Source organism: Emydura macquarii, unplaced genomic scaffold, assembly GCF_026122565.2.
Source record: "Emydura macquarii macquarii isolate MOO-44397 ecotype Brisbane River unplaced genomic scaffold, CSIRO-AGI_Emac_v2 contig_1477, whole genome shotgun sequence".
Taxonomy (NCBI): domain Eukaryota; kingdom Metazoa; phylum Chordata; order Testudines; family Chelidae; genus Emydura; species Emydura macquarii.
The window spans coordinates 15,999,031-16,026,403 of NW_027131614.1; the positions used below are offsets into that span (position 1 = coordinate 15,999,031).

The 27,373-nt window shown below is 39.3% G+C and overlaps 1 protein-coding gene across 13 annotated transcripts in view; it reads left to right on the forward strand.

Moving 5' to 3' along the window:
• ASPH (aspartate beta-hydroxylase) overlaps nucleotides 1-27,373 on the forward strand; it is a 208,870-nt gene that overhangs the window by 15,203 nt on the left and 166,294 nt on the right. For 7 of the 13 annotated variants that reach the window (XR_010920875.1, XM_067553718.1, XM_067553710.1 and 4 more), the window contains 3 exons: nucleotides 21,312-21,461; nucleotides 21,971-22,015; nucleotides 23,582-23,650. Coding sequence is in view for 12 of the 13 variants with exons in the window: in XM_067553718.1 (XP_067409819.1) it covers nucleotides 21,312-21,461; nucleotides 21,971-22,015; nucleotides 23,582-23,650 (264 nt within the window). In the remaining variant the exon portion in view is untranslated. Of the gene's footprint in view, nucleotides 1-12,419; nucleotides 12,513-15,316; nucleotides 16,705-19,172; nucleotides 19,238-21,311; nucleotides 21,462-21,970; nucleotides 22,016-23,581; nucleotides 23,651-27,373 lie in introns of those variants that run through there. The other 6 variants (XM_067553707.1, XM_067553713.1, XM_067553714.1 and 3 more) reach the window with 6 other exon arrangements.

Here is a 27,373-nt window from a genome sequence, read left to right on the forward strand (position 1 = left end):
ATAACTAAACATGGTAATACGAAGTACATTACAGAGTAATTGGACATAGAACAAGGAAGAAAAAATATTTCCCCTCAAAGAATCTGGGTGTTAATTAATCAGAAGTTGAAAACTTAAAACCCACTGTAACTAGAAATTGCCATTTTAGGTACCCAGTGCACCCTCTACATTCACATGAAAACACCTTATGCTTACAGTATCTTTTTCTATTTAATCTATATATGCATACCACACCTATTCCTATAGTATCTTAATTATTTCCCCAGCGAGGAACTGAAACCTCATCTCTAGAGTGAGCAGAAAAATTTCCACAGGAACATGTCAGTTTTGTTGGTTCTTTTGATGGAAATCATGAAGGTTTCATGGCAGCCCTCCCTGGTAGGCTGCCACAGAGCTGAGAGCCTGGATAGCTTTTTGAGCCATAGCAGTTAGGGCTTCTAGGCTCCATTCTCCAAGTCAGGGAACCTGAAAACAGAGCTGCTGGATCTCCGGGCAGCTCAGGGATCCTTTTAAAATGTCATTTTGATTTTTTTAGAATTCTTAATTCCCATACCACTGGGAAGAGTCGAGATTTTGTTCTGATGCAGAAAGAATTATTTTTTTTTTAAAGTTCAGAATTTCTGGTGGAATGGGAATTCCAGGTTCAACTAGCCCTACTTACTACCCATATATAACTAGATACACATCATAGCTACTATTTTAAGTATATTCAGCTGTGTATTCCACTTATATGTTTGTGAACCAGCAAACTGGAGCTGGAGAAATGTGCCTAATAGTAGAGCATGGCCATGGCGTGTTTCCAGCTCCATGAGGCAATACCACCATAACCCTCCCTCAATTCCTTTTTACCACTTGTGGCTAGAATTTGAGCTTTGTGTGGTCTAAACCTCTCAACTAGCTTAGTTGTTTTTTTTCCTCGTTGTGTATATAGTTAGTAATACCCTCAGTGTTAGAGTACTGTCAATTGTAGTTTCTTTCACTTGGTGGTGCCTTCACCAGGTTTAAATATTGCCCTTCATTCAAGGGGAGTGATCCCCAAGTGCAGTGCTTGATCTGTCTTGGTGAAGCCCACGTGAAGGAGCATTGGGTGATCTGCAGATTTCTTAAGAAATGGACTCAAGTGGCTCGGGACCTTTGCCTGAAGCAACACCTGCTTGGATAGGCTATATGGCCTGTTTTGGTACCAAGGCCCTCATCGGGTCAGAGATAGCAATCAGGCTTTGAAAGCGATACTGCTTCACATTCTGGAGCGGACACCTCTCTGAAGAAACAGATGAGTTGTTCTCCATCAGCTGTGCCATAGAAAAGATTATATAAGACCAGTCAAGACTGTTCCTGGTCTTAGGGTGACTCTTCTGCCTCCCTGGACAAGCATGGAGTTGGTGCTGTCACTCAGTATGGTGCAGGTACCTCTAACCGTTTCCCAGTAGGGAGGTTAGAAGCCCTGTACCAGTGATTCTGATTCCAGCATCTGGACTCCATGGACATCAGTACTGATGAGGAAGATGTCAGTACTGACTGTTTCCACGTTGGCAGTGTACAAGGTAGCTAATCCTCTGCCTTTTGGTTCCGGTCTCTTCTTTGGTCCAGGACTTTGCAAGGACTTTGGTCCAGGGCTGCATCAACTATAGCTGCATTGATTGAATGAACCACTGTACCCTTGGGTCTGCTGGCAGCACCTTCCCAAGTTCCCCTCCCACAGATTATGGAAGCAGGGCCAGTACTGTGATCAGTATGAGGGACCGTGGCCCAGGGAACCTCCTTGGCCTTGCTGCAGTCAGCACTGCAAATGCTTCTGTGGTGACTTTCACCATCCTCTGCACTGATACTGTCAGATGCTCCGTTACTGCTGTTCGCTGTGGGACCAAAGCCTCTTCTGGTACCGTCATGTTCAGTACTGATGGTACCACATCCATCAGCAGTGTGACCTGTTACTCACTCCTTCTGGTCTTTCTCCGTCCTTATCTCAGAGATCCCGAGATTCCTCTGCGTCTGAATTGGGGTCGTCGTCATCCTGCTCTCTAGTGCCTGACTGGCATTGAGGGCTGTTGATGAACCATTACAGGTACCAGGATTGGCATCTTGTGGTCAGGCCGGAAGTCCCTAGCCTGGAGCCTAGTGGCCATTCAAATCAATGGCCTCCATGGAATCTGTGGGATGCTCTCAGTTGCAGAGATCCCACTCTTAGCCTTGCTGAAAGGTGAGATTGTCGGCCGGGTTTGCAGAGGTAACCGTCGATCTGCCACAAGCCCAGACACCGGCAGTGCTTCTCCGTGTGGAGCCTCAAGAGTTGTCCTGTCTGAGTCAGTCAGCCCTGGAATAGGACCCAGCTTTGGTGCAGTTAAGAGTCTCGTCTTCATCTCTGAATGATGCTTTGTTGCCTGTCTCTTATCTCCCCTTCAGTACCGGAGGATTTTAAGGTGTACCAAGACATTTTGTAGCATGTAGTTGCTTCCCTCTGTATCCAGGTGAAGTTCTTGCAAAAGAACACCCACAAATTGGTAGACATTCTATATCCATCTGCCCTGGGAGAGAGACCCTCCCTATAAGTGATGCACTCCTTGAACTGGCTAAGGCCCTCTGGCACATGCTGGCTTCAGTACTATTTGTGGTTAAGTGCATGGCCAAGAACTATTTCATTCCCAGGCAGGGATTTGAGGGGTTTTACTCTCATCTGGCCTCAAATTCCCTGGTTATAACTGTGGTGAATGACAGAACCTGGCAGAACAGGTTGATGTCCACCCCCAAGGATAGGAACGCTAAATGATTGGACCTCATAGGCAGGAAGATTTACATCTCCTCATCCTTACAGATGCAAATTTCTATTCAGAATGTCTTACTGTCCAAGTATGACTAACTGGACAGCTGTGTCAAAGTTTGAAGAGCACCTGCCCAAGGCTTTGCAATAGGGATTTTCTATATTTGTCACTGAGGGTTGCTTGGTGGCTAAGACGTCCTTACAGTCTTGCTAGACATCATGGACACCTTGGCCAGGGTGATAGCCTCTGCGGTCACCATGAGGAGGGCTTCCTGTTCGGTAGAATTCAGGTATTGTACCCCAATGTCCAGCAAGCCATTGAGGATTTGCCCTTTGAAGGCCAAACACTGTTCTCAGACAATGAGATGCTGCTCTCCTTCAAGGACTCTAGGGCTATCCTGCTCAGGGGCACCACTGTGGCATTCAGCAGCAGCATCGTCAGCAGCACACGTTTGGACAGCCTCCTCTGAGGCAATGGGACTACCCCAGAAAGAGGAATAGATCCCATAGGAGAAAGCAGTTGGGCTCAGGGTTTAGATGTCCACGTGCCGTCCAAGTGCTCATTTTGACTCCGTGGCCCAGAGCAGTGTTCCACTTGTTGCTCGTGTCCACTCGTGCATTTGGGGACAGGCTAGCCTGCTTTCACAATGATTGGGGCTTTGTCACCACCAACACCTGGGTCCTACGCACAGTCATATTAGGTTATGCGATCCATTTCCTCTCTGTACCTCCTCCCCACCCTTCCTCCCTGTCTCTCTCTTCAAGGGACCCTTGTTGTGAGATATCGTTCCTCGAGGAGGTCTGTTTTCTGCTGGCTTTGGGAGCGGTGCAGGAGGTTCCACCAGAACACTACGGTCGTGGCTTCTTCTTCTGGTACCCAGATAAAGGGAGGGGTAAAACCCAACCTCAGCCTTCACAGCCTCAACAAATATTTCAGGTACAGGAGGTTCAGAATGATCACTCTATTGACTGTCCTTCCTGCATTGTTTCAAAACTACTGGTTTGCTGCTCTGGACCTTTTGGGACTCCTCCTTTCATGAGGCGATTTTGCCCAGCCAGAGAAAGTTCCTTTGCTTTGTTGTGGTGGAATGTCCCATTCAGTACACAGTGCTTCCATTCAGCCTCTCTTCTGCTGCTCCCTCCCCCCAGGTTTTTACTAAATGCGTGATGGTTGTTACGGCATATCTCAGGGAAAAAGGGAATTCACCTATCTTGATGACTGGTTATTGAGCGTCAGATCCAGAGGGGAAGTTCTTGCTCATGATGGCACTGCATTGCACTTCCTTGACCCATCTGAGTCTCCTCCTAAACACCAGCAAGTCAACCTTGGCTCCCACTAAAAGAATTGAGTTAATTAGGGCTCTGATAGGTTCCAGGACATCAAGAGCATTTCTGCTGACTGACCGTTTTCAGACAATTCAGCATCGTTGCCTCAGTTGCCTCAGCCATTGTCAGACAATTCATCATCTTTGCCTTAGCCTTCCACAACAGTTCAAATGTGTCTGAGGCTCTTGGGCCACATGTCTGCTTGCACGCAGGTGGTCCAGTTGGCAAGGTTGTGCCTTTGCCCCCTTCAAGTATAGCTCGGGACAGTGTACTGTCCTACTCTTCATCCTCTAGACAGATTGGAGGGAGACGAACCACTGGTCCTGAACTCCTTGTAGTGGTGGATGCATCGAAAGAACGTTTGCCAAGGCTTTCCATTTTTCTGGCCCTTACCAGCCAAGTTGGATTGGGGTAGAGGGCATCTGGTATTGCTGAAAGTACAGAGACTGTGGTCAGAGCAAGAGGCCTCACTGCATGTCAACTTGCTGGAGCTTTGGACTATCTAAAACACATGTAATGCTTTTTGGCACTGTCAGGCTCAGTATTTCACATACTTACTGACAATACCACTGTGACATACCATGTAGACAAACAGGGGGAGCACGCTCTAGGTTGCTCTGCCTAGAGGCGATCAGGCTGCAGCAGTTCTGCATCAACTAGAACATTACTTTGATAGTGGTTCACTTGACTGGGATTCAGAATCATCTCGTGGACCATCTCACCAGGTATTTTTCCCTGTCACGAATGGTCCCTGAAGACAAGTGTTCTCCGGGACAACAGGAAATGTCGTCTGTTCTGCTCTCAAGGGGGCCTCAGTCCAGGCTGTCTGAGGTTTTCCACTTCAGCTGGCAATTGGCTCTTCTATATGCCTTTCCTCCGATCCTGTTCATCCTCAGGCTCAAGGTAGGTTGGACCAAGCTCATTCTCATTAACATTGCGTGGCCGAGATAGTACTGGTTCTCCGGTCTTCTCTCGTTGTCTATTCAGCCTCCCATGCAGCTTCCTGTCCATCCCAACATAATCATTCAGTGTCATGGCTGCACCTTGCATTCCACACTCCAGCTCCCTTTATCTCATGGCATGGCTAATGCATGACTAAATGAGGAAGAAGAGCAATGTTCAGTGGCTGTCCAACAAGTCCTGCTCAATGGTAGAAAGTCCTCTACCAGAATTGTCTATTCAGCAAAATGGAAGCAGTTTTTGATGCGGTCATTAGCGAACGGAATCCAACCGATGCTGGCTTCTATCCAGGACATCTTGGAATAGCTGCTACGCTTTCAGTTGTTGGGGCTTGTGCTTTAGTTCATTGAAAATGCATCCAACGGCAATATTAGCATTTCATTGTCCTGTTCAGGAAAGATCAGTCTCCTCCAATGCCATGGTAACAAAATTCTTAAAGGGATTCTTCATCTACATCCTCTGGTCTGAGAGCCGTTCTTTTGTGGGACCTAAACACAGTCCTAGTGGCTATGATGAGTCCTCCGTTCAAGCCCCTAGCATCTTGTCCCTTTCCACTCTTGTGTGAGAGAACTGCTTTCCTGGTAGCAATAACATCCACAAGGAGTGTGTGAGAGAGTTGCAGACTCTGATGATAGAGCCTCCTTATATACAATTCTCCAAAGATGAGGTGACTTTACGACCACATCCAAAATTTTTATCTAGAGTGGTCTCTGTTTCATTAAAATTAGAGGTATATTTACCAGTGTGTTTGTTTTCCGTAGCTGCATTCATCTCCAGAGAAGCAGTGTCTCCATATCTTAGAAGTCAGGCAATGTCTAGCCTTTTATTTGGACAGGACTAAACCATTTTGAGCTACACCTCATTTGTTTGTGACATGCAGATCGCATGAAGGATCAAGTGGTCTCTTCAGAGACGATCTCCAAATGGATAACATCCTGCATCAAGACGGCATATAAAATAGTGTTGGCTACGCTCCCATAGTGGGTGCAAGCTCATTTTACGAGGGCTCAAGCAATGTCCATAGCATTCCTCAGTGATGTTTCCATATTGGACATTTGCAGGGCTGCTATGTGGTCATCGATATATACGTTCACAAACCATTACGCCATGACTGCATCTTCCAGAGCAGATGCAAGCTTTGGTAGAGCACTTCTGCAATCCTTGTTTAGGTAGACTTCAAGCCCCGCCTCCTGGGGGGAGGTACTGCTTGTGAGAATACACAGCTGCATCACATCTTGAAGAACCACAGTTACATTAAGTAAGTAACTCTTTCTTCTCTTAGAAAAATACTGGCCATGATTGTCTAACTACCTCTCTTTTAGAAACATGATAGGCAGCTTATAACCTTAATGTTCTATCATGGAGGGGGTGTGTGTGTGTGTGTGTGTGTGTGTGTGTGTGTGTGTGTGTGTGTGTGTGTGTGTGTGTGTGTGTGTGTGTGTGTGTGTGTGTACACATATGCATAGCTTGTTACATTTTTGTTGTCATACTAATGACAACAGAAATAGTTGATAGTATTTCAGTTATCTAGATCTGTCTCTTACCCTTCATACTCATAACAGAAACAATTAATATAGCTAAAATAACCTTTAGTTTGCATTGTCATAGTTATAGATATTTTTTTTAAAAATCCATCAACTTGACCTTGAATTTCCTGGCTTTCTGATACTTAAGATCTACATATTTAACATTTTTTCCGAGGTATTTACAACTTTAAGTGATGCTCTAGAATTTTATTCTTTTGGTCTGGAAATATCTCCCCACTTGAAAAGCAATTAAAGTGTACCTACTGTGTGTGTGTGTGTGTGTGTATGCATGCTTTTTCAAAATTTGATAGCTACAACACTAATAAGGTAAACCATTAATAATGAAGCAACCAGGGTGGATAAAAGTAGTTTTAAAAATTCTGATTTTTAAAAATTTAAGTTAAATACGTATTTAAAAAAATAAACCTATTACAATTAAATTTGAAATTGACAACCTATTTTAGTCTAAACCTACTTTGAGCTATTAAAATCATTTAAATGAAATTTTAAAATAAATAAGTAGTTCAGTGGTTTGACTTGCTTTAAAATTTCAAAAATGTACTAATGGAAGTCATTGTCTACACTCCTGGAACCAGAATTTGAAGTGCTAAGTCAGCTGTTGCTGTCAAAAGCTCCCTTTTCCAGGGGCAGAGAGAATATTTTCTTTATTTCAGTTTTTATTCAGCAAGTTCAGTTCACTGACAAGTTCATTCAGAGTTAAGAAACTGATAGGTAATTGAAAAAGCAGGAATGATTTTCCCACCCTCTTTCAATCAATAGGGAAAAACTAAATGTGAGAGCATGGGATCTACTAGTTTTAAAACCTTGAAAGTCATGGTGACCAGAAAAAATCAGTTCAGTGAAGAAAATGTATGGGGGAAAAGGAGTTGAGGAGCAATAGCATTTTCTCAGAGACAATATTGAAGGCATGATATCAAACTATCCAAATTTGAAGGAAAGATAGCAAGAATAGTAAGGGCCAATAATGGCTTCAACATGCATAACCTGAAAATCGTAAATGAATCTCCAAAAAGTGGAAACATGGACAGATTGCTAAGAATCACAGAATCATAGAAGATCAGGGTTGGAAGGGACCTTAGGAGGCATCCAGTCCAACCCCCTGCTCAAAACAGGAAAAATCTCTAAGAATGGACATTCCATCTCCTCTCGGTAACCCATTCCAGTGCTTCATCGCCTTCCTAGTGAAAAAAGCTTTTCCTAATATCCATCCTAGACCTCCCCCACTTGCAACTTGAGACCATTGCTCCTAGTTCTGTCATCTACTATCCCTGAAATCCCCTTTCAGGTAGTTAAAGACTGCTATCAAATCCCCCTTCATTCTTCTCTTCTGCAGACTAAACAAGCCTAGTTACTTCAGCCTCTCCTCATAAGTCATGTGCTCCAGCCCCATAATCATTGTTATTGCCCTCTGCTGGACTGTCTCTCCAATTTGTCCACATCCTTTCTCTAGTGGGGGGCCCAAATTTGACACTATACTCTAAATGTGGCCTCACCAGGGCCGAATAGAGAGGAATAATCACTTCCCTCAATCTGCTGGCAATGCTCCTATTTAATGCAGCTCGGTATGCCGTTAGCCTTCTTGGCAATAAGGGCACACAGTTGACTCATATCCAGCTTCTTGTCCACTGTAACCCGGGTCCTTAGGAGGGATACAACTTATGGAGGAGTATAACCTAAGGAGGAGTACAAAGATTTAGCACAAACATGTAAGGAGAAAATCAGACAGGCTAAGGCACAAAATGAGTTACACCTAGCAAGGGACAAAAGACAATAAGTTTTATAAATAAATTAGAAGCAAGAGAAAGATGCAGGAAATTGTAGGTCTATTACTGAGTGAGGAAGGCGAGCTAATAATGGACAATATCAAGAAGTCTGAGGTGTTTAATGCTTATTTTACTTCGGCCTTCACTAAAAAAGGTTAATGGTGGTCAGGTGCTCAACATAATATTAACAGCACAGCGGAAGGAACCCAAGTCAGAATAAGGAAAGAAGAAGTTTAAGAATATTTAGATAAATTAGATGCCTTCAGGACATCAGGCTCTGCAAAATTTTTAAATCTCCCACACAAGTGCCACCATTTATTTTTAAAAATAAAACTGCCCACCCCACCTGTTAACAAAGTTAATGCTCAAAGTTTAATGGTTAATACCTAAGAAAAAATATTACATATTCTTGATGAAAATTCTACTTTTTTTTTTATATATACCTCTAACATTAGAACATCTAGAAAGGAACAGCTTAAGTATGGAACCTCCGTGTTATTGCTGTATGCAATAAGCACGCTGACTTGCACTGCTTACCCATGCATAACTTTCTACTAGAGGAGAATATTCCCAACCGAGCCATGCTGACATTCAACATATATCTCCAAAACTTCATTAGAAAAGTAAGGACTTAATACTGGTAGTTCAGTGACTGTGTATGCAAGCAGTGTCTATTGTTGTGCTGTATTTTTAATGTAAAATGGATTCCCTTGGATAAATCTAATAAAACATCATCATATGAGGTCCTGCATCATATGACTGAAAATAATTTATTTATAAATAGTTTGCTTCAATGAAAAAGTGTTTCTTGCATAGTACTTACAACTTTTTTTTTTATTACCTAACCCTCTTTATACTGACTCTAACGTCAATAGTTTTTTTTCCTATTTTTACTGAATTGAGTTTATAGCTTTTATAACAGGTTACATCCATTTTAATTGGGGGAAAAAACCCGTTTGTTCAACCTTAACTTGTCTGAACAGACCTTAGATTTGTTTTTAAAGTCTAGAAACATAACAGAAGTTGGAATAAATAACCTTCACTTATGCTAAACGTAAGGTAATGGTCTCATTCTATGTAATTACTGGAAACCAGTACCAATTTTCTTCTTCGAGTGCTTGCTCATGTCATTCCCCTGTAGGTGAGTGCACGCCTCCGTGCACAGTTATCCGGAAGTTTTTTCCACTTAGCAGATCCCGTAGGGCCGGCTCCGGCGCCCCCATGAGCCCCGTGCATATGCCGTAGTATATGAGGTGCTGCCGGCCCTAAGCCCCCTCAGTTCCTTCTTTCTGCCCATGTTGCTGGAACTAGCCTTGCTGGAACTAGCCTTGCTCTTTCAGCAAGTACTGTTCCCCTTGTTTGGCCTGGAGGCTCTGTGGCTGACGTAGGGGGAGAGAGCCTGCTCGGTGCAGGTCCAACAAGTCCTGCTTGGCATCAGGAAGCCTTTTACACATGTTGTGTATCGGGCTTAGTGGAGGCGGTTTACCTGTTGGGCGGAGTCCCAGGGGATTCCGCCCAGCCTCTCACCTATACAGGTGATTCTGGATTACCTGCTCCAGCTAAAGCTCCAGGGTGTGGTGCTGGCCTCGTTGAAGGTTCACTTGGCAGTCATTTCGGCTTTCCATCAGCCGCTAGAGGGGAGATCGCTGATCTCCTATCCCATGTTGGTCTGGTTCCTCAAGGGGGTGGAGAGGCTTTATCCGCATGTCTGTGACCCGGTGCCTCCCTGGGATCTCAACCTGGTCCTCTTGAGACTCACGGGGACCCCCTTTAAACCCATGGCTTCATGCCCTCTGCTCATCCTTTCTTGGAAGGTAGTCTTCCTGGTGGCCATTATCTCAGCCAGGAGGGTCTCTGAGATTAGGACCTTGACCTCGGAGCCCCCTTATATAGTATTCTATAAAGACAAGGTTCAGCTGAGACCGCATCCAGCCTTGCTACCCAAGATGGTTTCCCAATTTCATTGTAATCAAGATATTTTTCTCCCCGTGTTTTTTCCCAAACCTCACGGTTTGGAGGAGGAGAGGAGATGGCATTCGCTGTACGTGAGACGAGCCCTGGCCTTCTACATTGAGCACAGAAAGCCGTTCCGGAAATGGACACAGCTCTTCGTTGCAGTGGCCAACTGGATGAAAGGCTCACCTGTCTCCACCCAGTGCATCTCCTCATGGAGTACATCATGCATCAAGTTCTGCTATGAGCAGGCAAAGGTGCCGCTTCCGGGAACCATCACAGCACACTCAACCAGAGCTCAAGCTTCGTCTACAGCCTTCCTGGAGAGAGTGCCCCTGCAGGACATCTGCAAAGCTGCCACCTGGTTGTCGATGCATACCTTGACGTCCCAGTACGCCAACATTCAGCAGGCGAGAGAGGACCTGGAGTTCAGCAAAGCAGTGTTGAGGGCAGCTCACTGGTAACTCCGACCCATCTCCAAAGTTATTGCTTGTTAATCACCTATAATGGAATGGACATAAGCAAGCACTCGAAGAAGAAAACAAGGTTGCTTACCACTAACTGATATTCTTCGAGATGTGTTGCTCATGTCCATTCCACAAACCCACCCCCTTTCCCTGCTGCCAGAGTTGGCAGAAAGAAGGGACTGAGGGGGCATAGGGCTGGCAGAGCCTCATATACAGCGGCATATGCATGGGGCTCCAGGGGGTGCCGGAGCCGGTCTTACGGGATCTGCTAAGGGGAAAAAAGTTCCGGGTAACCATGCACAGGGGCGTGCACACCTATAGTGGAATGGACATGAGCAACACATCTTGAAGAACATCAGTAACTGGTAAGTAACCTTGTTTTCTCTCTGTCCACCCAGCAAAAACACTTGTCCAGGCCTTCAAGTTACTTTTGGATTACCATATTCTCCTTACTGGCTTCCCTGATACCGTATTCCCCCTTTGCAGCTCATACAAAAGGCAGCATTTATGATTATCTTTCTTTTACATTCCAAATGTTATTTTCTCGTTAGAATCCTTGCCTTGTCTTCCTGTGCACCATTTAATCAAGTTCAAACTTCTGTTTTCACCTTTAAAGTATTTTGCTTTCCTCTAAAGTGCCTTTTCCTTGTGCCCTTTATCTCCAAGCTCATTGTATGTGCTTTTTTGTAGTTGCTGTCTAGAATTCCTCTCCTTCAATTCCATCCTCTACCCTTTCTGGGCTTGCCTTGCACTCAACTGAAACCACTCTTGACAAAGTCTGTAATTAACTCTTTTTAGCCAGATCTCAGAACCAGAACTCCATAATCCTCCTCCTTGACCTGTTTTCTGCCATCAATGGAGTTGACCATGGTGTTCTTCTTGATTTCTTGTCCTTTCGTGGCTTCTGTGACGTCCTCTCATGAGTCTCTTCCTACCTCTGATTGCTCCCTCAGAGAATCCTCATCCCCCTCCAGCTTCCTGAGAGGGTTCCACAGGGCTCTGTCCTAGGTCCCTTTCTCTTCTTCCTCTACAATTTATCTCTGGGTAATCTCATCCTCATACACAAATTCAACTATCATCTGTTGTGATGAGTCAGATTGTACCTCTATATTCCAGACCTGTCTACTTCTTAATCCTTTTCCTTGCATTTTGTGTTCTATGTTCTTTAATTCTCATTTCTCTTCTTAGTCTCTCGCTCTATGCCGGTCTTTTCTTATCGAACTTGTAAGCTCTTGATTTTTAGTTTGTAAATTCCTTGTGCGTAGAATATAAAAAGAATAGTTAATGGGTTTTGTGCTTTAAGATAGAATAGTAAAGTACGGTATATAGCTTGTGAAAAGGGCTGGAAAGACCTGATAAGAGCTGTCCGGGTGCTAGCACAGCGCAAATAGAGGGCAAACATAAACAAAAGCTGACCAGGTTGACCACACCTGGCTGAGTGGCGCCTGGAAGTGCCTACAAGTGAGGATGACTGAGCAGAAATGCTCACTGATCATGTCACATGACAAGGCAAAAGTGACACTGTTCACTGGTTGGTTACATACTAATCAAGCTGATCAGTTTGGTAATCAGCCTGTGGGTACTTAAACCCAGAATGTCAGTCGCACTTTGGACTGCAGTCCGCTGGGATCCTCGGTAGCTGGACTGAGCCCTTCTATGAACCAGCAGCGTCCAAGGGACGGCTAACACTTATCAGAATCGACTCGGCCCAAGGGGCTTAAGGAGAGAAGCGCTTTTGGTAACGTATGAAAGTAGCACTGGCTTTAAGATAACAAATGAACATCTGTCTGTAAGCATTGGAATAGCTGAGAGTTTGCAAGCAACTATCTGTCTGTAAACATAAAATGACCAATAGTAGAATTGTGTACTTTGAGAAATGATTGCATGCATAGAAAAATATTAGGCCTTTGTATCCTTCTTTGGTTTCATGTTTGTATTGTTTATGTTCTTTACTTAATATTAATGACTAAATAAATGAGCCATATTTCTTCAGTTAAAGCCCTGTTCGTATTCTTGTTTGGTCGCCCCCGCTCCTCAGTTGAGGCAACTCCTCTGCTCCCGGAGACCCGCAATCCTGAAGCTAAGGCCTTCCAGGCCGCTCTGAGTCCACTTTGTGGAAGGGAATCTAGATAGATATCTTCACAGTCATATTGGCTAGATTTTATAAAATGCAGCACTCAGAGCAAGCACTTTTGATGAAAACACTGTAAAGTACACAACCCAATCTTAAATAAGTTTAGAAACCAATTAAAAACCAAAGTATAATTCAGGATAGTAGAAAATGAGATTTCCTCAATTTTGTGAAGAACAGAAAAGTTACTGTTTTCTGGCATGATGAATTTCAGGTTGAAAAGCAGACTTTTACCTAAATGTACATTGTACATTGTAATGTACATTGATTTAAAAAAAAAAAAAAAAAAATCTATACAGGAACTGCTTACTGAGGAGCTCTAAGGACTCACTGCACATTGTATTTGTAAAACATTAATATGTAACACTAAGTTGTGATTATTTGCCTTTGTAGTAATGCGAAGTTGATGTGATTTAAATATATTTTGCAAATAATTTCAAAGGTAGCATTTATAATGCAGTTACTATGTGCACAAATGATCTTGTGTGTTTGCTTAAAGGACCCAGACTGCAAGCCCACAGAAATGAAAGGTATTCAGGAACACAAGAAAGCTAGGAAGTTCAATGGTGAAAGGTTTTTTCTTCCTTTGTTTCTGCATTGTTTGGGGGTAAGGAAGGAGGCCCAATAGACAAAGTTAAGGATGACTGTTAATTTCTGTACTTTTATTACTTCAGAAGCAAAATGGTATGTGCAGTTTTTAAAAAGAACAAATTAATGTTCAAAATGTGCATGTTTTACTTGACACTAGAACGGATCTTTAGAGCTCTGTTTATCCAGTAAACCATGGAAAGATATGATTGAAAAGTTTTTAAAACATGAGTATATGTATTTGTGTATAACCTCCTTGACACTAGGGCTATCACCCACAAAATTTCAAAGTCTTTCTGCAGAAAATGGTGGAGTGAGAACTTTATTTATTTAAAAAAAAAAAAAAAAACATGGAAAATGTATAGTGGAAAAGTTTAGGCAATCTAAAAAAAGAGGTTGCTGCCAGCTTTCCTGGTATTGTGTGTGGGCCCAAAAATTATTTGTTGCATTATAGACAAAAATGTCAGCTCTCTAAAATCTAAATAGACTGTTTAAAGTGTTGAAAATTATTCACTGGCTTTGTTCATGCCAGTGGAAAGCTTCCTTAGAAAGAGATGAAAACTAAAAAACATGCTGAGTGAGATTAAACCTTGTCTGCATTAGACTTTTTGGGAAATATTTCACCATTGCACTCTCACTAATTCAGCTCAAATAGTGTTAGCATATTGGTATTGTTTGAACAACTTTATTCTAACTTACTCCTGTTTTTTCTTCGTATAGCTATAAAATAATTAATATACTGTTGCAAAACAACAATCCATCAGAGCAGGATGGAAGATTCAGACATTGGGGGGGGGGGGGAATTGGTAGAAAGGAGGATGCAGAGACTTTTGCCTCCTTTAAAAATATATATATAAAGTTCACACATAAGAAGCTGTTGATATATCAAAGTATTCAATTCTGAAGGTCAGGTAGATGAAGTCTGTGTAAAGGTTGTCAGTTGCTTTGGTAAGTTACTGAGTATTGGAGACATCTAGGAAATTGCTCTGTCATCTGCTAACAATATCATTTTTCATAGGAAAGAGTCTTTAATAGAAAATTTACTTTAAAGTCAAATAAGAGAGGAATTAGCTTTCTTTGGTTACCATTCCTTGTGTACCACTATCATCTAACCTAACTATATATCCTGTATGACCTATAAACCTATGTCCTAGGTTCTATATGTCCAACTTCTCTGCAAATTCACATTACAGAGGAAAATAAGGTGTTAATGGGGGATACTGTGATCATTTAATAAGCAGTAGTTCACAAAAAGGTTTTTGAACAAGTGCAAAGAAACCACAGGCAATTAATTTTAAAATCAGGTCATCCACCAATTAAAAATTGCTTCAGAGCCTTTTGAATTTGAGCCCCTGATTAACCTGGTATGATAGCAGACCAAAAGCTTCCTACAAAACCACATGCTGTATCTTTACAGTTGTCAAAACAGCAGCATTTTCAGATATACATGTATGACAGACTACACATAGTAATTACCTTAACTGGCCCCCATTAAATGGCCACTGTCTCCACCACTACTTCTGTGCCTCTTCCCTATTATTTGAATTAAATTCCTGTTTCATTGTACTTGAATCACATGTTGCATGAACTGAGCACTGCCAATTCATACTAGATTCAAAGTTCATCTTAAAACTTTTGTTTGGTTATGCCCTTTTAAAAAAAGGCTTTGAAGCAATTTTTAGTTGGTGGATGACCTGATTTTAAAATTAATTGCCTGTGGTTTCTTTGCACTTGTTCAAAAACCTTTTTGTGAATTACTGCTTATTAAATGATCATGGCATCCCCCATTAACACCTTATTTTCCTCTGTAATGTTGTGAATTATTTGTAATTTGGTATTTTTGGAATTATGGTTCCTAATCAACAAAAGCAGAGCAAGTATGTTTATATTCTGCAAGGCAGAATATTTGCTGTACCCATATTTGGTGATTTAAAAAAGTTAGCTATATCTCTGTGTATAGTCTGGTTCCATCATGGCTACTGTTGTTAGCAGATACACGTTCTTGTTTTCTCAGCGTAGGGAAGACTTTGTGACCTAAATAGAGTGAAGAAAAGAGAGCTTTTGAGGATGAAAGACATTGAGAATGTTTTTGAGGATGAAATATATGGAGTGTACAATGTCACCTACTAATTTTCCTGTTGGAACATCACTGGGGATGTTGCTCATCACTGAATTTGTTTAATTTTAAATGGTAAGTCACACGCAGGTTTAGAGAACTAAACAAGGAGAGGAACGATACCCCTGTATTTAGTTATAACATTATTTTAGAAACATTATGCTTCTAGGAAGATGATGTGGCTATTATTGGTAAAATCAACATGGGTTTTGTAGAGAAATGTCCATTTTAAAAAGTAAAAACTTTTTTTGTATTTATGCTGCTGAATATGAGAAGTCAAGCTTTATTTTTTTTTTGCTAATGCAAAATAGCTAGTAGCCCTGATCCAATTTCAGAATGCTAGAGGTAAAGTTGAGGTCCAGTTGAAAGGAACAAATTGATCTAGAAGTTACTCAGAGAGAATAAATATTAACTAATTCCTAGAGGCTCTTAGTAGAGCGAGTCAAGTTTCAAGTGGTTTTTTCACTTGTAGTTCCTTAGCTGTGTTTTATCCTTAATGTGGACAGTAAGAAGTTTCAAATTAACTATCCATTCAGGATTTTAGGAAAAGTAGTGTGTATGTGCTAACACAAAGCAAGTTTCCTGCGTGAAAGCTAGCTTTATAAATGCTACACAGACAATCTCTGTGTCCAGACTTCTGTTTTAATTTATACTGCTGGATTTAGTGCCCTTAGAACTCAGGCACTGAGGCATGGCTTATTACAAAAAATACAACAGCACAATTTGTTCTGTCATTTTCCTGGTATGTTTGGTATTCAGATATTAAAGGGAGGAGAGAGGACCAATCCAGGATGCTTTGTTAAGAGGAGGGGGTAGATTTGATTGTCGTCAGCACTGGATTTCCATATGAGTGCTTAAAAGCATGTAGCTTGTGAAGATGATTGCTCTAAAAATAGCTTCGGAGAAGAGTTTTCAGTCAGGTCTGGTGTCAGGTTCTAGCTGAGTTAGCTTTATTAAACTTTCTTTTTGCCACTGTTGCAAGTCTAGAAAGAGGGTAACTCGTTCCTCATTCCACCTTGGATGTTGATTTTTGGACTCCAAAATACTTATTTTATCCATGGATAAAGGATACTAATGCCATGGCTGAAGATTCAGGTATAATTCTAACCTTTGGCAGAAACAAACAAAAAAAAATGCATAATTGTGCTTTGGGTATGTCTTTCCTGCTCAACAAAATAACCAGTTTATTGTGGTGTGTGGGTGATTTGGATTTGGTTTACTATTTTGCTCTGCATCACAAACTATTTTGATGCTATTTAAATGATTCTGAAGTAGATTTTTTTCTAGGTTTTATGGTAGATGGTCAGTTATACTCTGCATTGTTTTTTAGCATAGTGCTTATTAAAATGGGAGGCATTTTTATTTTATATGTGAATGTTTCACTTAAACATGCCTTTTTTTTAAGTAGAGCAAATTTCCAAACATGCTAAAAACCATAAGTAAATAAACAATTTGTTCCTCTTTATTCATAGAAAACCAGTCATATCTGGCATTTAACATTTGTTATTGAGGGATATAATGCAGTTCAAGGCTTTTATGGTGTCTGCATAAAGACATATGGTAGGGTAAGCCATGGCTTACCAGATATGGAAACTGACCTACTTTCTACATAGCTGATAATATGTGCAGAGAAAGGGCTTCAAAGTTGAATTAACTCCCTGGAATGAGTTCAAATCCAGAGTTAGTATTTCCGTAATGGTTTGCTAGCTTTTAGCTCTGACTCTGTATATGTTTGTTTGCCTCTGTAAATGATGAATGAATCTTATGGTGAAGAATTTAACCACATTTGCTTTTTTAAAAAAGAAATAGTTGCATGTTAGAGCAGTTCTGTTTTGTTTGACTTCTTCATAGAAAATTTGTTCAAATGACTCAAAGGTTGCAAGTCAAAGCTTGCAAATGGAAGCTATACTTGTAACAAATGATGTCTGTAGAAGTGGAAGTGGACAGCAGTAATATTCGGTTACTTGTTTAATTTTTAAAAAACGGTATTATATGGAGGTATTGTCTTGTTGCTCTGTGGTACACAATCCTATCTCCAGAGACAAATAGCAGTAAAGAAGATGCCATGTGAGAAAAAAGTATAGACTAGAATTGGAAGTACGAAATAGAATCATACTATGTTTGCTTTTGCAAATACAAATGCAGTTTTATTTATATGATCTTTGTCATAGACTGCTCTAAAACACCCATTTAAGCTACTCTTCTGAAACATAAGTGTGATTATATAATTGTAAAAGTTATATCTAGAACATACAGCTAAACACAGATGCAGAAGCATGTGTGGTGGTTTTGCTTATAAAAAATGAGGAATTAAAAAAAATTCCTGGCTAAGAAGTTACTGAATATATAGAGACAGCACAGATAAATAGGCCATTTTATATGTGATTTGTAATTTTTGCTGAATATATTACCACACCTTATTTACATTTGCCTGCAATTTCAAGACATTTGTGTGGATTTCTCAACCTTCCCTTGTGGATTTTATTCATTAATCATTAGTAGATTGAACTTTACTTGTATATGTCTGGGCATAAGGCTAAACTGTCCCAGTCTTTTTCTAAAGATCATTGGAAACATCATACTAGGGGAACGTTATGCTTAGAATCTCAAAGAAACAGAATTTTACACTTTTTTGTTCTTATTGTCTGCTTCTATGAACAGTATTAAATAGAAAATATTGCATGTAATATTGCATCAGTAATAACTGAGCTGAGGTAACCGTTTTTGTGACCATGTCTGTACTTTTCATAAAGCAATGAATATGGTAAAAGGTTAGCTTAATATGTTTTTGATCAAGAAGGCACTGATTCTTCTGCACAGATTTCTCCTCCCACCCTGTCCCTCTCTCATGTAAGTCAGCTAAATAGGCCACCATTCTCCCTATCTCTCTACATTTATCTAGGGCTACAACTGTTTAGTGTTTTTTTTAAACTTGTGATCATTTAACATTTAGGTCTACTTTTGCCTTTTTGTCACCATGGAATTCTATAAATAATAAGGCAAACAAATATTTGATTAGATTTTTGTTTAATATGAGCGTTATCATATTAAGTCTAATCACAGTACTTGAATGATGCTTAAATCTTATGTATTTGAAAAATGTATAAAGTATTTTTTTTTAATTTGGTAAAAATTTGGCCTGAACTATTCAGGTTAACTCCACTGTCTGGCAACCTTTGAAAAGCTGAGCCATTACAATAACTTTTTAAAGTTGCTGTATTGTTTTGATTTAATATCTTTTTGCAAAGTTTTTACTTTTCCCCAGTGGGTTTGAAATGCATGTATTTTACACTTCTAAATAACCACTAATTCCTTTTCCTTCTAATTGTATTGGCTCCCCTTATCTGTGAGAAAATCCAGGAAAGAACCTGATTCTCTGTTTTATTCATATAATTAATGTTTATAATGTAGTGTGTGTTTTGTTCTTTTAAAAAACGTGGCTAATCTTTTGGTATTTTTACTTTAATGAGTTTTTTCTTTTAAAAAAAAAAAAAAAAAAAGTGTTCTTATTTCTTGCTGGATTTTTCCATTGTAACTTTAAATGTAAATTTAATGTGTTCCAGAAACATCCTGGAAGGCTTAAAAAATTCTCCAGCTATATCAAGAGTAATGTTGAATTCTGTGCGTGGTGAGGACCATAGTTCATGAGTGAGCTGTTTATGGATGTTGCTTCAAATAATTGTTTTTCTGGAGTTGAGATTGAGGAGTCTGCTAGTTGTCGTCTTTCTCTTCCACAGAAAAATTGAACTTTGGTTAGTCAGTACTGGAGCCCCTCCTCAGTACTTCATCCAGGTTGATTTCTTTTTCTCCCCCCGACTGAATCCTTGACTTCAAACCATTCTCAGTAGAAACCGCGTCCTTGAGCAGTGCATTAAGGCTTCTAGATTGATTTGAAGTAGGATCTTGGTTTTCTGAGAGGTGCTTTCCCACACACTTAACTCAGTCTGTACGTAAAAGCATATTCAGTTTTAGGAGGTTCCAACTTCCTTCATGGAAGTGGCCTACTCCTTCCATTAATTTATGCCTAAATTACTTTGCTTGGCATGTTAACTGAAACATTATCTTCGGTTTGTTTTCAGGAACAGTCCCCAAAGATTTGTACCCTGGATACATTAATGTCTGTAACTGCTCTTTAAATGCTATGGACTGTATTAACGAGGCCTTCACTCAACAGTGCAAGGGAGTAGGGGCCCCTTTGTTTTTAGATTATGAATGGCTGCAAGGTTAGAAGGGGAGAGCAAGGACTACTTGCCTAATACTTCTCTGTAAGCAAGTGGGTGAGGAGTAGGAAAAACACTGGGTCTGCCACCACTTGCCAGCAAGAATATGTTGGCTAGGCGTGCAGCAGGGAGTAAACTATACCATGAAAAGGTGTGAAGTAACCATCTCCCTTGAGAAAGGGGGATGCATGAGAGAAATTTTGATGCTCTGTCAGATTTATTTCTCTGGTACAAGCTTCCCTTTATTAAGGGCAGATTGTAACTTTACAATTTAGCCCTGTGAATTGGGTATATAATACTCTAATTCTGCTTTTAACTTAAAGGTGTTAGAAACTTTTGGCAAATGGGTAAATCCATCCTGCTGCTATTGATTTGCCTCATACTTTTCAGCAGTAGAGAAGGGGAAAACAAGGTGGCTGAATTCCAGATCAAAACCTGTGATGTGTTCTAGCTTTTGTGCTCTGTCTACACAAGTGACGGTGTGTGGTGTGTGTGTGTGTGTGTGTGTGTGTTTTTTTTTTTTTTTTCTTAAATCGAGTTAGCTCAATCAACTTAACTAGATCGAAAATCCCTGTAAAACCAGTGTTATATGTGATTTAACACCTCTTAGATTCTTTGGTTTGGTCATATTGTCACATTGGTGGGAGCCTAGGGAAAACACAACCACTTTAAACAATCTAAAAGTGTAAACTGTGTATACACTGGCATTAAGGAGGAGGGTGTTCAATGAAATTAGCTTCACTCATTTAAAAAACACGTTTTGCCTGCATATGCAAACTCTGGGTATCTATTACAGTTAAAGTATTATTACCTCCTTTATTAATAATAATAAATCCAGGCCTAAGTTACTTTCACTGGTCTAAAACTTAGGTCAACCTAGCTACATCACTTGGGGTTAAGATGACCTAAGCCCTGGTATTGAGCCCAGAACATTGCTAGGTTGACAGATGAATTTTTATGTGAACCTAGCTACTGCCTCTCTAGGGGATGGATTTACTATAGCGATGGGAAAAACCCATTTTGTAGTTGTAGCAAGCGTCTACACCAGTGGCTCTCAACCTATTTACTATTGTAGGCTGCATATGCAGCTCCCTATGTGTTATGTGGGCCACAGCCACACAAATTGTGTGTGTGTGTGTGTGTGTGTGTATATACACACTATTTGTATGGGCCTGAGGATGTCACATGGGCCACAGCTGTGTGCTGATTGGCCCGCAAGTGGCCTGTGTGCCACAGGTTGAGAACCACTGGTCTACCCTATAATGCTACAGGGGCATAGCTGCAGATATGCCACTGTAGTGCTTGTCGTGTAGACATAGCCTTACAAAAGTTATTGAGCACTTGTACTACTGAAATGTTATTCTGTGATGATAGAATACTTTCTCTGCACAGTTTGTACATACATGCATACTTTATTATAATAAAATATTATGCCTTCTAATAGTAATCCAGTTTCCTTGTTTACATGTCTTTCTTTAACAGAGACAAAGCATGGAGGAAACAAGAATGGGAAGAAAGAAGGCCTCTCTGGGAGCTCATTTTTCACTTGGTTTATGGTAATAGCACTGCTGGGAGTTTGGACATCAGTAGCAGTTGTTTGGTTTGAACTTGTAGACTATGAAGAAGTTCTAGGTAAGAACTTACATATCTTAATATGTATAATTCAATACATCAGAAAATGCGCTACTTTTATCTTCATTCATTAAATGGAAGTATTTTCCGATTTCAGAAAGAAAGACTGAAGATTTAGTCTTGCCTTCAAATAGGAGGGAGCACGTCACCAATTTGCAAATTTAAACATGTAAACATAACACATTTGAAAATATAAGATACATATGTCAATGAACAGCCGGTATGAAAGGATGCCTTTTAATACTGTGCTTTTGTGTATTGTGTTTAAAATTCACAGTTCTAATAGTGTTAGAAAAAAACCTTCATATTTGTTAGGAGTTAATAAATCTGTCCAGTGTTCAGCTGACATTACATGTACAGATGCTTTGTTAGTTTGTCCTTGATCTTTGATGCAGATGAATCTAGGAGAATATTCTTTGAACTGTAAGGTAGGAGTAGCATCTGATTTATAACCTGATCAGGGTCTGATGATGCAAATAATGGTTTTTGTATTTTTACCATGCATGCAGCCAAAGCAAAGGACTTCCGTTATAACTTGTCAGAGGTACTTCAAGGTAGGATATTGGCAAACAAACTTCCTTCACTCTTCCTGGGATTAAAATCCTTATTCTAATCATATTCTGCTTTACTCTTTATATTAACTTTTCAAAAATTGTTTCTGTTCCTGCAGTCATCATTCAAATGAAAGACTCAGACATTCTATTATTTCTAACGTCTCTTCCCATTCTTGGAGAAAATGGAATTCTTCTTTACTAGCTGAATGTTAGAAAATGTCTAACTATGTACTTTATTTAACCTTAACCTGAAAATCAACAGCAATCATTTAGATTTCCTTGCTACAATAGAATGGTGATGGCTTCCATATAGTCCATTCTGGACCTGTCCCTGGAATTCAGCTTCCACCAAACTATCTTATTTTCTAAACTATATTTTAGTCTAATTTATTCAAATATTTTCTGTAGGATTTTTTGTGGAGAACAGGATAATAGTGGCTAACATTTTTTTGTAGAAATTTTGCTGCTGTTTTAGTGGTTGGTGACAGTTTTCTCCTCCAGGAAAAAGCAATGGCAGGCTTATAGTAAATTGACAGGCTGTAAGAACATCTAAATTTTATAACTCCTCCCTGTGATCTTACAGCATTCTGAGACTGACTTGAGTTTTTGCCATGATATTGAGGTGTATCAAAGTTAAACTAATTAAGTATTAAATGACCTACTAATTGATTTGTTGATCCCAGGAAATTTTTAGCATAATTTTTAGATGCCATAGCTTTAGTCTTTCTATAAGAGACTATGTTCGCCTGAGTGTTAACTCTATATATGCTAGAGCTACTGTGGCTGAAATAAAAGAAAAGGAAGATCTCTAATGTTTTGATCATGTATTAAAAATCCTTACTAGATTTCACTGAGTGAGAGCCATCATTTATGACTTGTTGCTTTTGCTTATCCATGTATGCCATGGCTAATAATTAATAATGATGAGATAGAGCCCTGCAAATCCACAGATATTCTCTTTATATTGATTATAATGATTAATTTCTTTGCTACAGTAAATCTTAGGTAGCCATTGGTGAAATGATTGTGAATGTTTTTACACTTTCTGTGGGATAATTGCTGCTTCTGTTCCACTAACCCAATACTGAAACCCATCTAGCATAATTTTAACTGTCAGATAACATTTTTATATATGTGAAGTGTCTAGAATAGCAGTCAGTATGAAGAAAGAAAACTGGTGATTATATTACTTTGATTGCATTCTTTCAGATTGCTCGTTATTATGTGTAACTAGCTTTTCCTCAGTACATTCAGATAAAGTGCACAATTTCAAATTGAATTATAGACTTGTTATTTTATGTGACACTAAAATTATACATTGAAATAGATACCAATCTGTACTCCAGTAAGTATCATGTTTAGACCATGTGGTATTGTACTCAATATGGTTTTGCTGTTTTCCAGGTGACCTAAAATTGGGTTAAGAAGAGGAAGGCTTAAATCATGAATATATATGTATATAAAATATAAAACCAACTGTATATAAGGAACACTTGTTGAACATATTACTTTGGAAACATTTTACTGAATTCCATCATCCCTACCCCTTCTTTTTTTCCATTTTAGGCAAGCTTGGGATATATGATGCTGATGGAGATGGAGATTTTGATGTGGAAGATGCCAAAGTTTTGCTAGGCAAGTACACATTCAACTTTTTTAGATCCAATCTGACGTCTGTGTAACATAGTTTTTATATTTCAGATTGCTTTATTTGTCTTAGTTTATTGCATTAAGTGATTAAATTGGGAGATAGGGAAATACCCAAAGACTGTAATTCTTTGCAAGAAAATTGTAGGAACTTTTTTCCTCCTAATATCTTCACAATTTAGGTAGAATTTTTTAGTACCTCACATTGCTGGTTTTTAAGATCCTCTTAAATCCCAAAGTATTGACATCACTATAGCAAGATTTTTTTTTAAATTGATTCCTTTATGTAAGATGGACCAGTACTTCAAGTGCTTACATTATTACACATTGTTCAAACAAACATGATGTGTCAGGTCCCTTGTAAATCAGGTTGTAGCAGAAATAACTACATATTGTATAAATGCTTTCTATATACTAAAAGTATGAACATTTTGCATTTATTTTCTGTTGTCCCTCAGAATGGTCCTGAAAGTTCCAAAGATCTGTTTACTTCCTTTGCTGTTCAAAAGTCTTGTATTGCATTGATTTTCCCTTTGACATAGAAAAAGCTAGTCTGGGCTTCCTCTGAAGCCCACCAACATTATTCCATATGTGGCCAGAGAATATTTTTTCTTGTACTTGCCTGGAATCTGAGGAATTTCTAGAACGTAAACTTCAGATACTATCCATGTCAATGCATTCACTACACCATTCACTATAATCGAGGCCTCTGGATCACCATGTCTTAAATTTTGATCAAAGCTTGGACTGAGATACTTCATATGTAGCTGAAATTAAAAAACTAAAGTCAAAACCCAACATGGAACTTCTTTCGTTCTTTTGATTTGGTCAAATTAAACCCTTCAGAGTTCTGGGCACATATATAAATTTTATCAGTAGAAACAATAAAATATATGGGTTGGACTGATATCCAGACTAAATCTTTCTGAATCCCTCCCACAATTACCTTCAGACTACTATAACATTGATCATTATAGACTTCTTTAAAAAGAAAATAGGGAGGCTGAACAGAGGGAAATAAGGAGTAATATATTGATATCAAAACATTCACGTCGTTGAAACTAAAGAGAAAATAATGCATGTTGTTCTTGTTGATTGGAAAAATTGAAATTCAGTTTGCAAGGCTGGAGAAATTGGAAGGAATCACTGAATAATTTCAATGCAATGTCCTGAAATTACCTGCACTGTTTGCATCTTGATGTGCATCGTTACAACATAGTGTGTTGATGCCACACCTCAGTGCAGACTTCCAATATAGCATCAGGCCATTGTGGATGCTCTCTGAGTGGTCATTTAATGCTACCTTCCCCAATTTCTGTCTGTCTAAAGAGAGAGACAAGTATCTTGTTTTTCAGTTCATTTGTTTAGTTCTTCTATGTAGGGAGAGAACTCCTCAGACCAGAGCTACATTCAGTTGACTGAAGTTCAGGTAGAGCCTGATGAAACCTATGGCTGTGTGCTTTGAGTGTCTGTAGAGCTACAGATTGGGTGTTGTCAGTGAACATTACACATGCTTGTATTTTATGTCTTTTTCTGTCAATTTATGGTAAACTCGAACAGATTTTTTTTCCTGTAGTCATTCTGCAAATCGGAATTTTCTCTTTGGTGTATATAAATAGGACAGTACTCTGACTATTGCTTTTTATGCCAGTCTTGTTCTGACTGTGAAGCTGTTAGCCAGATACATGTGTTGCTCTTTGATAGATCACCACTTTTACAGAACTTGATATGATTGGGATTCTGCCAGTTCTTTGACACTGTTTCTATAATAAACTCACCTTCCCATGTATAAAACATAAATACGTGTTCCTTTAAATATGTCATAAGAGGTCGCAGATCAGTTATTTTTTGTCTAAATATGAACTTTGAAATATAATTTGACTGTTAACTTACAACAGTATGTTTTGGAAGATGGGGGGAAATGGTGGTTTTAAGAAGTTCTGTTGCAGATTAATACACAAACTTTAGGAATTAAAAAGTAAAACTTGTCAAGTGATTAGTCCATAGTATGATTTAATTGCAGTTCACATTTTAGGAAAGAAATAAATAGCAGCCAAGGGGTTTGGTTTTATTTATTATCTGTTTATACAAGATTATAATCCATATAGTACTGTATGTAGTCATTGTACTCTCAAGACAAGTAAAAGATATGACCTTGCCCTGAGAAACTTGCAGTCTAAAATGAAGTCTGTGAAACTAATAAAGCAACACATATTAATAAGGCTACACCCATTTGCTTGTGCGTAACTATCCAAGTATTTGTGTGGTGTGATTCTTTTACTGTGTAGCTTGTGTGACTTGAGTTAGGACATTTTTTTTTGTCAAAGGATATATTTTGTGGTGCATGTATCTGTGGGAGTACAATATTAAGAGTTTGTTTCTATGCTAATTGAAAATTGTCTTAATGAAAAGATTTTTACTGTGTGATATTTAATGCCAATAAACCATAATTTTTTCTGCTCTTTAATTGGCCTTCAGAGCAGGAGGAAAACTATTGTACTTTAAAATCCCTGACATTCAGACCTCCTACTGGCAGCACCACAGGTGATGTCCACTTCCAACAATACTGTAGCTGCCAGCAGGAGATTTAAAATTTGTTTTAATTAAGAACTTAATTATAAATGTAATTTAAATTTTCTTAATGGTGAAAAATGCTTCCCTCATGTGCTTTCAAGAGGAGCAAAAGGTGTGTAGTTCTTATTGCAGGGGTCTGATCAGTAGTTGATTTAATATACAATATTTATGTATAATGGAACATGAAGAAAATGCATGTCAATCTTAAATTTCTTTTGTACTGATCTTGGACCCTATTCATCTTCCTTTTGGAACCATTGACTTTAGTGGGAGCAAGGTTTGGTGTTTGGGTAGTACCCTTCATACTTTTTGAAACAGTAGTGTGTGGGTGGAGAACTTTTATCTTTCTGCCTAAACAAAACAGTTCTTGAACTAGATTTGATCATGGGTTTTTAAGTTCAGTCCCTGAACTGTATGTACTTCTCTGATGTCAGCAGTTGCAGGCCCTTATTTTCAGTATGAATTGATTTTAATTTTGGGGGATCTTTGGAAGATAACCTACAACTACTGTATGAATCATTGCAGTTGCACTGGTGTAAATGAGGGCAGAATTTGGCCCTCAAAATCTTTTTTTTTGAAACTTTAGGCAAATAAAAGATTACTCCGGCCCAAAATAATGCAGGAATGTGTGGATAATTTAAATTTATATTACATTTCTTCATACTTATAATAATATTTGTGTTTGTTTAAAAATTAGTGTAAAGCATCATGTTTTAAGTTACCAAACCATGTAGTAAATAAAATAATCAAAAATAGAGAATATTAGCTTTCTTAATCCTGCTATTCTTTCTTTGCTATGTTACGCTCTCTTTTACAAAGAAGTTAGCTTTTCAGTTTGCTGAATTAGTTTCTTCTTTATCCACAGGGTCTAGCCATTTGATTAACCTTCTCTTTTCAGATGATAGAGACAGCCACCAAGAATTCTTGTTCCATTTTTTCTTACTTGCTAGTTCTTTCTGTTGACATGTTGACTGAACTGCCTGCTCAATGTCATGTACTGCCTCTGATCCTCTGAGAGTGTATATTACGGATTTTTTTAATCTCTTCCCTTGCTTTCATCCTAATTGAAAGGAAATTGGCTTCCTGCATAGAAGTGAAGGCCATTTTGGGAATTTCTTTTGCAGTAGAGGTCTACCT